The sequence below is a fragment of the Vigna umbellata genome, chromosome 5 (genome assembly GCF_029865625.1).
Source record: "Vigna umbellata cultivar VRB3 chromosome 5, Vumbellata_1.0, whole genome shotgun sequence".
Classification (NCBI taxonomy): Eukaryota; Viridiplantae; Streptophyta; class Magnoliopsida; order Fabales; family Fabaceae; genus Vigna; species Vigna umbellata.
In genome coordinates, this window is record NC_142169.1 from 58,313,130 (window position 1) to 58,325,349 (window position 12,220).

The following is a 12,220-nucleotide window of genomic DNA, read 5'->3' on the forward strand; positions in this document are numbered from 1 at the left end:
GTGTGAAAGAAACTGTAAATTGGAAAGGATAACTAAATTTCAGTAAAAAATGAGAGAGAAAAGCGAAAGAAACTCGATCCTTGTCTATCGGAAGAGTATCTTTTGGCAGACGCCATCATCATATCATATCATGCCCACAGATTCCACTTCTGAAACAAAGCTTTCTCCATTCTCAAGCCTCACATTATATTAAGTAAAAATCGTGTTAAACTCGCAATGGTTATTTATCCTATTATTTTAAATGATAAAAAATATGGCTTAATAACAAATATCAATAATGTAATTAACTGGATCTGTTTATTCTGGGGAAGCTCTAACTCGGTACATATTTTCTTATTTGGATCTGTTTTGTATTGATGTACATCCTAATGAAAAAGCAATCCACAGAAAGCTTTTTTTTTTCAAATATTATAAGTTTTTACTTTAAGTTAAAGCATATATGTTTTCAGTTAAACTTCAAACCCTTTAAACAAAAAGAAGTTTGTGTATTAACCAATATTTCTTATGGTTAAGGTTTACCTTGGTGGTGATTAGATTACTCTTTTTAAAGCTTTAAGTCAATCTCGTGCAATTACAAGTAAAGAATGATATATCGTAGGACTATTTCTTCAGTTATAGACTAAACCGTCAATTCTTATTTGGATTTATGTAAATTATTTTCAAAACCGAATGGTTATCAAAATGAATCGATTAGTCAGAACAATTAACATTAATATTGATTAACTTAGAAATAAATTGTGACTAACCGTAATTAGGTTGGTGTTAATCAAAAGTTTATTCCAAACTTTATAAATACAAGTTTGAAGTAAGAAGGTAAACATTTTGCATTTATTATATTACTAATATCTAAACTGTCAATGTTAAGCTGACTATGATATCAGAGTACTTTTACAAGTATCCTCTGGAACTATGGTTTTGTTAGAAATTAAACATTAGGACAACTTTTGAACCTCAAACGACTCTTTAGACTTTAGATTATTGATCTCAAAGGAAAATATAACAATTATGTAGAGAAACTATTTATATATTCTAAGCTTTTTATTTTAGGAATATTTGGTCTCTAATAAAATAAGAAATAAATGTGATAGATAAAATTAATTATAATTAAATTTGATATTTTATAAGTTGGTTTACCTACAAAATTTTAATTGAAGTTATTCAATTTTAATATTATTTTTAAAATATAACATAATTTGATTATTTTAATAGTAATATACTAATAACGTTAACTCATTCATGTTTTTTTTCAATTTTTTTAATTTTTATTTGTCAGTGAAATGTAAACGTGACAAAGACAACTTTTTTTTTAAAATTAGAACAATTTTATTTTTTTAAATTAAAATCAAATTTAACATTATATAAATATTATAATGATTATTTAAATTTATATTTTATATTAAATCTTATTTAAATTTTATTTTAAATATTTATATACCAGTAATTTCACACTATTATGTGTGGTGTGATAAAGACTCTCCATTAAACCCTTTTAACTTTTATATAATTATTATAATGATATTTTTATTAAAATTAATATTTTTAATAATTTTAAGTTTATTTAAATTTATATTTTAAATTAAACTATTTAAATTTTGTTTTAAAATTTTACATTTATACTTATAAAATTGCCATTTTTAAATCAACTCATACAAATATTTGAAACAAAAATTAATAAATATAATTTAAATAAAAATCTTATCATTATAACATTGATATAAAAATTAAATATAATAATAATTTAAAAGGAAACAAAATCATTTTATTTAATAAAACTTAAAACTAAGTTGAAATAAAATAATAAAATAAAAAAATTAAATTAAGATTTTATACATGACACTTATTTCAATTGTAACACATAACACTGAATATTACGTAAAAAAATCTTCATTTACTAATTAAAAAAATATATTTAAAAAAAATCATAAACTGAAACATCACACATAAGTTAACATTATTATTACAATATTAATAGAAACAATCAAATTACATCACATTTTAAAAAATAAAATTCGATGAAGATTCGATTAAAACCAACCAAAACCTAAAGACCTAATTGAGATTTTCAAATAAATAGTAAACTATCAGTATGAGAACTAACAGAATTTAAACCAAATATTAAATATGAGTAGATGATTTTGACAAGTTTAGCCATGATACAGGAACTTTTTGTCATGTATTGCTGCTTTGACATAAGTAACATATGCTGATATAATGAAAAAATAAAAAAATGAAACCCAAAGTTACAGGAGATAAGGTTAAGGTACAAAATTACATCAAGGAAATGTCACCCACGATACATGAAACGAGCAGCATATAAATATCAAATAAAAGAAGTATAAAAAGAGGTGCATCACTATCTCAACAGACGACTTTCATGTTATTTTGCATCATGTCCTGTGATGGAAGAGATGCTTCTAGTGGCTTCAGAATTCCGTGAATCCTTTACGATTTTAACATCCTTTCCAGATACAGTAGATGGGATGCCTCTGGTTAATTCTGAAGTGATGCCAAGGTTGGGATCTGGAGACTGTGATAGGGGGGATGTGGGTGTAGTAATAGAATCCAGGGATATATTAGGCACTTGGGGGAGGTTAAGAGGGTTAACTTCAGTGACTTCTTCAGTACTCTCGTCGAAGTAGACAACATCCTGCATTGTAAGTTGGTGGTATTCAACAACTTCCCTTAGAAAGCGATTCTCACGGGCATAAACAGAGTTCTCGTGCGCCAGGCGAGCTTTTTCAGCAAGAAGAGATTCAAGTTGCAGTCGTATCTGTAATGGGAATTACAAGTATGTTCAAAACACATTTTTCGTGAGGACTAATCTGATAATCGAATCAATTGGGTGAGATTTTTTGGTTCCTTTTTCTGAATGACATTGGGAAGTGGGGCGAATGATGCAAACAATAGAGAAGAGGAAAAGAACAAGGGGAAGGATAAGATGGGTTGCGGTCCATATACAATAAGTGAGCTTAGAAACTGACACTGTTTACTAAAGTCAAATAAAATGTGAATTAACCCAACCATCAAATCATACGATAACTATCTTGATAATCAGGAATGAAATAGAACAAGTCAAATGGTCAACAAATACTTTTATATTATGCAACATAAGAGTGTGACAAAGTATGTTGGATATCACATATAAACAAGAAATATAATCAAATTATTATAGTATATAACGGAGTGCATAACCTCAGCCCGAACCCATCAAAGAGTTAGATGTATCGGAGATTTCATAGCCTAAGAGTTAGATGTATTGGAGATTTCATATGAACTAGTGATATGACGATTTAATAAAATGTAATGCGCAAGGTTAAACTATCTATGACACATCATAGACCATTCATTAACCCCACGTGTTGGTTTGATTGGTTCAGTCACTTCAATAACACAATTATTTTAAAAATTAAAAAATAAAATATATTCTTTTAACTTAAACAGGTTAGCCTGCCTGATTGTTCCCATGTAGCCAACTCAACCTAGATGAAAAATGTAATTAGGCTTGGGCACTTGGCCCTAATTATGGTAAACAAATTATACATAAGGGCAACCAGCATTAGCCACCTCAGCTCAAGTTTAAATTAGATGGGCTCGGATAAAAAAAATTGTTAAAAACATATTAAGAAACTTTTTCATACAAATTTCAAGGAAAAAAGTAAAAATGAAATAAAATTCTACATTAGCTAAAATTAGTTTGTATACAAGTTAAAAAATAAAAAAATTAGAAAAATTATGAGAGTCTCTACATATTAATTTATCCCTAAGCTAATTTTAATTTATGAAAAAATTGATTTTATTTTTTCTTTTTCTTCAATAAGTGCTTAAGGAGAAATTTGTCCAAATAGATCATAAAGGTTTTTACTGTTAGATGTTGTTAGATTGAGAGAATGGGGCAGATGGAAATAAAATAGAACATTTGGTGAGAGAAGAAAAGTAAAGAAATCATTTTAAAAATGGTGGAACTCATTAATTATTTCTAACCTACTTTTATTCTCTTCATCTCTTCTCTATTCTTGTTCAATCAAAACACATTTAATTTCTACATTATTTCTCATCTAGTTCTACTCTGGCAACTTATTTTTTTCTCTCTTTATTCCTATCCTCTGTACCCAACAAAACATTATTAATGTGCTAAATATAAGAGACATGTGGGCTCCACAGGGATGCACAATGTCAGCTCCTAACATCTTTACAGTTGATCCATAAAGTCAAGTTAAACTCAAACTTTAAAAAGAAAACTTGAAGTCTAGCAAGTAAAAGGGTCAACAACCATCCAAGAATAATTCTAAAATTGTAACGAAAATGACAACCAGAAAATAAGCAGGTTGCAATGTTATTAAAGTACTACTATCATACATTATAAGTTTAAACCCCTGAATGCGTAGCATAAAATTAAAAATAGCTAGCCAGTGCACAAGGCTTCTACCTATATAGGGTTTGAAGTGGGTTAAACAAAAGTGGCTTTATCATTATGCGCCGTGAATTTAAGGATCAATAAGAACCACGTCATAAAAAGCATAAAATAATTCATAACTGAAACAAAAGTAAAGGCCAACTGTGCTAAAAAAAATAGATTGGAAAAGGGGACGTGTGAAATCAAATATGTGAAAACAATATCAAATATGCGGAGAAATCAAATGTGAAAAGAATAGCAGATGATAACCTTCTGTATGCCACTGAAATATGCATAAAAGGGGAACTAATGAAATTGAAAAACCAAAAGGATAAAAAAGGACAATGAGACATGCATACCAAATCATCATCATCATCTTGGTTGTCTCCCCTTTCACGATTCTCACGGAGGATTTTATTTTCTTCCTCTAGCTGAGCGCATCGATCTTTTGCAAAAGCTAGATCAGCTTTGACAGTCTTCAACTCCCGAAGAAGTAGTTTTGCTTTGGCAGCCATTGCCATTGCAACCTGTGACATAAACAAAAATGCAAACAACACATCTTATAAAGAAGATTAAGATATATTCATAGAAGCTGGTAAATGATATCAACTTGGTACCATGCTAGGAATAATTCAGTCATAAACTTTAATATATGATCATGAAACAAACATACTAAAAATCAACTTTTTTTTCCTTTGGAGAAAAGGGAATATATAAATCAGGAATATTAAACATGATCCTTTTTCTAAAGAAACACGCACAAAAGGAAATACAAAAGTATTCATGCATTAGTGATGATATCAATCCAACACATGGTATATAAGAATAGTAAAGGCAAAATAATGAGTTGAGAAAAACCTGAAAAGTAACACCAAAGTATTAATTTGGCATTACTCTTGCTTCAGCTGTAGAGTCCACAAAATTGACCTAGGATGATTATGGCTATGGCTATGTGCAAGTTTTAGGGCCACAGTTTTTAAAAATAGCTATAGGTTTGCAAATTAATTTTGTGGAGATCAAACTAGTGATTAAATTTAGAAGGTGAGAAGAGATATACTCAATGGAAACTAGGGACATAAGCATCACTATGAATTTGATTATCTATATTCAACGTAGCAAACGATGATTATCCAGATAGGTGGGCAGGTAAGGTTCCACATTATCAATTATGGGAGGCTTAAGGTTTAATAAAAAAAACATGGTTAGTTGAAGACTACTAAAGAGATAATGCAACTTTAACTCTATCATTCTTTTAAGTTTCAACATCAAGGCTGCCCCTTCAATAGAAATATAGAAATATCATTTCCTTTTATATCTTTTTAGCTGAAGATTTCACAAAAACAAGTTCATCTGTGAGAAACATGAAACTGTCAGGTGAAAAATAATTGTTAAGAAAAAACTAGCTAATGCACTACTGAGTCTTTCTTCAAACTGAACAACAATCATTGAAATTTTTAAAAATTCTTACACATTTCCTATTCAAATTTCAAGTGTCTATAAACTCCGTACATTTAAAATAAAAATACTGACTTATAAAAATGTAATTAATTGATAAAAAAAACATTTTAAGGTCTGACACTCCAACATTCAAATACAGATGTGTGATCCAGACTCTAAATACAAATAAAGAAAAATGATTGCTTTCTTTAGGCTCGCTTACACCCATTAACTGCGAAGGTCAGACAAAAATCTCTTACCATCTAGTAATGCATATTGGACCAATACATATTCTATGCTGTATGTATATGAGCACAGGTACCTATGTTATTTGACAGAGATGGTTACTCCACACAACACATCTGATTTGTAATTTTAGAATTTAAAAAATTAAAAGAAACTCATTGTGTAAAAAATGTGTGTTTTTTTCATGTACTTTGATTCGAATTTGATGAGTGACAATTTTTGTATTATGTAAATTACCAAATTGTATCTTCACACCCCATGTATTGATGACCATGAATCCTAAGATAGAAGCGTCAATCAATAGACACATTCAAAATTGTCCACCCTTAGTCATATCTCTATTATTTGATTAACTGAATATGAGAAAGCAAGATATTTACAGTACAAACAAATATTTATTCAGTATATTTTAAGAGCATGAAGTAAAAATGAAAAAAAAATGTAAAAAGAAAAAAATGGACCTAGAATATTGAGCAATTTTGATGCTGCACAAGTTAACCACACATGTACTTTTACCACAATAAAAAGTGATACACAGTTGCCACCTTACGTCGCGTGATGCCTTCAGTTGAAGTTCTTGGTCTGTTTGCTTAGGTGACATCTGGTTTCGCAATTGGGATTGTTGATGAACTGTACTAGAATGGTTTCTCTCCTGATTTTGCCCTACAAAGCTTCCAGGCTTCTTCCTGATATGCCTACGAGTTTCGTGAATGATATCTGAAGTCCGGTTCTCAACAATTGTTAAACCTTCCTACACAAATGAATTAGCAAAGGTGCTAAGGAATCACAACACATACTTTTTGGAAGGAAAGGAAGTTTGAAATTTGTATTTGAAGCCTGACAAGAAATAATATAACCAACAACCTACTACAATAACATTCCCATCCCTATCTACATAAGCCCACAAGGCAAATACATAGTAAAATAAAAGGACACATGCCATCCTCACCATAACCAAGAATTCTAATATTGATCTAAATGTCTAATACATTTTGAAAGATTGAAAACACCAAGTAAAGAACATGTTTATAAGACACGAGAAATATAATACGTAAGCAAAAATGTTCACATCAAACCTCACCTCCAAAGATTTACCAATATGAGTAAGAGAAGATGTGATAGCATCTAATCCCTTCATAAATGCTGGACTTTCCCTTTTGAGATTGTTCTCCTCTGGGTGATTTGAATTTTGGAACTACAAAGAGAATGACAATAGCATCGAATTTTAAAGTTCAAAAAATAATGAACAAGCAACTATTACAAGCCCACTAAAAGAATATCACAACAATTCAAATTCAGAAATTGGAAGCGCATATGATATTTATAGCCATCCTCGGTGTTCTGTTAATAGTTATTTGTTATATCAGTAGAGTTACCATTTCAAACAAGGACACAGATTGGGCAGTTTTGCAGCAATCTTTTTTGTATTACTCTGATGCACCTAGTAGGATTCTTAATCCATCTTTTATATGTACTTCACCTTCTTTCATTTAATCTGATATCAATAAACCTTCTTCCCTACTAAAATAAAAAATAAATAATTTAATAAATTATCCTTTTACATTTTAGTGCAAGAAATCCATAACTGTCAATCCCACATAACAGCAGCTGACGGCAAAAAAGCCACAGGGAAAAAGTGAGAAACAGGGGATAATCACTATTTTGATATTGTGATGTTCTTTAGATGTATTGTAATGTTCTCAAACTTGAGGATCAGAAGGGAACAAAAGTTCATGACTCGACCCGGAAGTGTTATGTGTATACAAAAAACTATATATTGTGCATACATTAAAAATAGGGTTAAATATGCATTTAATCCCTTAATTTTTACACAAAATTGGAATTTGTCCCGGTTAGAAACTTTGATACATTTTGATCTCCAAAACTTTAAAAATGAATGGATATAGTTTTTTTAACCCAATTATGTTAAGTGTTTTTGACATGCTAGCATTTTAGTTGTTTACATCATTTGATATGTTTTTCTTCAGTGTTAACTAAAAAACGTCTTTGACACATAAAAAAAATTTAAAGTAATTGGATTAAAATAACTATATTCATTCATTTTTAAAGTTTAGGGATTTAAATGTATCAAAGTTTCAGACAAGGAATGGCTGGCTGTTCACTTATATTTCTTTATTTCATGTACATGGCTTCATTTCTTTCATGTTTCTTCTCCTTTCTTGAATATTCAACTTTCAAGAGGAGTGGGTGGGTTATCAGTTGTAGTCTTTCCCTGCTTCTCTACTACAATACTACTTCTAGCAACACCATTGAACCACTTTAAGTAGGTTTACTTACACCAGATGCCATTTTTTTCTTGCAAATTCTGAACAGAACACTCCAAATCTGAATGGCAGCAAGAGCAGAAGAAAATATAAAGAAAAAGTAACACAAGCAAGCATCAATGCCGATGAAGCAAGCCTTGTTAATGGCTAGTCACCACAAAGCGAATTTTGCAATGCCAGTGATGGTGACAAGTGCGTTGTGATGGCCAACACCAACAATGATGGCCAACAACAACTACGGGAGTTTTGTTGAATTGGTGCTCTGCCGAGTAGAGTTACAAAGGATGCTTCGTATCTTCTCTAATATGTAGCTAGGAGCTCTAAGAGTAAAAGGGCCATTTTTCATTTTTAAAATTGGGTCAAAATAAACTTGACCCAAAAAGCCTAACTACATGAGTTGACACAACATATTAACTAGCAGCCCGAACCCACACACAAGAACGCATCAGGCCCAGATTGACACAACGACCAGTATGTCAATTTCCCAAGTAAAATCACAATCCTATAGCAATCCCTGATTTTCCCAATCTGCCTCCCGTATTGGCCCACATGGGCCTACTCTTCTCACATGATAGTGTGAGTTTGCATCCGTACACACAATTTTGACTACATTGATTATACTACTCACAGAAGTATCAAGGACTTAAAAAAATCATATGTAAAGGATTGGCCAGAACAGTAACAAGTAAGCTTGCTCGTAAATGGCCAAAAAATGTTATGTGATGCCAGAAGTTTAGCAGGAGAAAGGTAGGTCTTTGTCAGTAGATATGCAAGTGAAGGGGGGTGTCTTTCCTGATTTGATTCTATATAAAGGGGGGCAAATTTTCAAGATTGTTGGCTTAAAAGAGCACCAAATGATACATTCCAGAACCAAAAAAGGGATTTTCACCCATGAATACTAAACTGAAAGATATGGCCATAATTTCATGCAAAAGCAGCTGCAATTCAGCTATACAAAACAGCAACACAACAGGCCACACATGCAACACTGCTATAGCAGCGCTATGAGCTAGCATACATGATTATGTGTGTATCCCTACAAAATGAAATTCACCTTTTCTTTTGTGAAGAACTAAAACTACAAAATTAAACTATGATATGATTGTTTACAAAGATTAAATACAAGATCCTTCCATAATCTTGAACCCCTTCAAAGCCTCAGTTTCAAATCACTGAAATCATATTTAACTGACTTTTATTCCAGTCATAACATACAAAGCAGCATCTCTGCAGAGAATTAAGATATAATTCCAAACTCACCTTGCCCCTAGATGCTGCACCAGGCAATTGTGACCTTCCCACTCCAGACATTTCAGATTGCTGGGGTACATTATCATCCTCGATAATCAATTTGGCTTTTCTGGCTAGAACACCCCAAAATCCATTCTTGGATTCGTTCATGTTCTTCATAGATGTATATTCATAGGGTCTTGAATCCTATATATACAGCATTACATTTAGCAAAATGACTATTATTTTGAATCAACATAATGATACATTCAGCTAAATACAAAGACTACATATTAAAAGAGACAGAAAGTAAGCATATCTACAAAAGAATTTCCAACATTAACGCATTCTCTCGTAAGAAAATAAAATCAGTATTAGTTGTAACAGACTCATCAACTTTTTAATTTTAAGTAATAAAAAAATTCGGAACTGGAATTATCCAGACATCAACAATTAAAAGAAGTAGCTGCCATAAAATGCGGGCAAAAACCTAATAAAAGAATTCACCTAACGAGGGAGAATTATACAAAAGATGAGAAGCACACTTAGAAAAATACAGAGCTATACACAAACACTACAATCCTACAGATCAAAAGTTGCTGATAGGAAGGTACTGCAGAGACTTTAAGTTGACAACGTTTATATACACCATGTTTTGACTATTTTTGCTAAAGTTGATATCACTTTCACACCCTGCTCGTATTGCAACTGCAGTATGAAACTGAAGGACGACATCACCCCGTATGCTATACTACACAGCAGCGACACGAACCCTGCAATCCAATAAGACCTCCCTTTCCCTGCGCCACTTGCAATTGCACAGGAATTGGTATGCCATCGGCAACTACCTCGTAGCATCTAAACACAGTTCTGATGTTTCACTGGCATGGGAATAGTTCCCCACTTTTATATTCTTCGTAACAGTACTTTAACAGGATTTCTTTAACATATTCACTGATTCAGAGATTTTACGAAGCTCTTTCAAACTAAACTACTCCATTTCCCTTTGCCTATAAGATTTCTCTAATTTTCTTCTCGGTTGATAAACAAATATTCAATAAACCCTATCCAGCAGAAACCTCCAAAGCAATAACACACAACGCATAATTGAAATCAAACAAGTACAGTCACACTCAGCGTACATCGGAATGTTCATATTTTATAAAGAGAGGAGTGGACCTTGGAAGAAGGAGGAGGAGTTGGAATGGGTTCAGAAGGAGCTGTCGGAGAAGAAGCGGAGGAGAGACCATAGAGAGAGGACAGAGAAGAGTCGCGACGCGCCGAAGAAGCTCTGATAGCTTTCGCAGCAAGCGAAGACGACGACGACGACGACGACGAAGCTAAACCTTCAACGACGTCGTTTGGCGGCGGAAAGGAGTTAGGGTTTCGAGTGGTTTCGTCTTCGAAGGTCGAAAACGAAGGTTTCGAAAACCCTTGCTGCTGTCTTCGTCTATACGCCATGGAATCAATCCACCACGATTTTCTGGATCGAACGAATCAATAACAGAAAAGAAAAACACCGAAACGATTCGCACTGGAAACAAACTGAACTGGCGCCACCGCCAGTGCCACGGTCTCGGAGCTACCGGAAACTGCTTCCGCCCTCGAATTCGGATCCGATCGCGAACCACCGTCGGAAGACTGTATATGCGCAGTGACAGCGTTTATCGAAATTAATATATTTTTTAATGTAATAAAAAAAAATGGGATATCAGATAGTGTCTGCGTCTCCCTCTTTCTTTGTCTCTACTGCTTCAACTAATAATTACGGATAAAGTATATTTTATTCTTTTATGATTCGCGAGTGGTTTTAGTGGAAAAAAAATATATGCAAAATAAAAAAAATAAGGTGAAGAAAAAATAGTAAAAAAAAAATATGTATTGTGTCATTGGTCTTATTTTCTATTTGAAATATTATTTTAAAACACTGTATAAATTTTATTTAAACGTTGTGTAAATTGTATTTATAAATTAAAAATAAAATTATATATATATATATATATATGGGTTTGCTAACGTAGGTCTGTTTTTCAGTTGGTACATTTTAACAATGTGTAATGAATTTTAATAGACAAAAATACTCTTATATATCATGAATTCTAAGTTTTAAGGTTAAGGATATTTTAATAAATTTCATTCTCAGAACTAAAACTTAGAATCCATGATATATAAGAATATTTTTGTCTATTAAAATTTGATACACATTACTAAAATGTACGAACTGAAAAACAGGCCTACGTGCGTTGTGCGTTATATATAATTGAAGAGAATAAAAAACATGAAACGTCTTATTTTATTTTGAATAGTTACATTGTTACGTTCATTTTATTTTGAATAGTTACATGTGTTACGTTCATGTTCACTTTTCCTATTATAAAAAAATTATTATTAATAGAAATGTAAAAAAATATAAAGTTAAACATAAATAATTTTACAAATTTATTGTAGATAGTTTTTATTTATTTTTTAGGAAAATTTTATTATAAATAATTATTTTAATTTAAAAATGGTTAAGTTTAAGAAAAAGTTAAAATTAAAAAATAGTTAAATTTAAAAATGTCACCTGATAAAATAACTATTCTAGTTTACAATTATTATTTGAAAAATAAAATTAAAAAGAAAAATGTAT

The 12,220-nt window shown here is 31.4% G+C and overlaps 1 protein-coding gene across 1 annotated transcript; it reads right to left on the reverse strand.

Annotated features, from left to right (window-relative positions):
• Positions 1-2,087: 2,087 nt before the first annotated feature.
• Positions 2,088-11,327, reverse strand: LOC124845152 (uncharacterized). The gene is made up of 6 exons (XM_047322214.2): positions 10,771-11,327; positions 9,622-9,798; positions 7,158-7,271; positions 6,627-6,827; positions 4,753-4,920; positions 2,088-2,770 (listed from the first exon to the last, which is right to left on the reverse strand). Exons 1-6 carry the CDS (start codon positions 11,050-11,052, stop codon positions 2,378-2,380), a joined length of 1,335 nt encoding a protein of 444 aa, XP_047178170.1. The 5' UTR covers positions 11,053-11,327; the 3' UTR covers positions 2,088-2,377.
• Between the last annotated feature and the right edge of the window lie 893 nt (positions 11,328-12,220).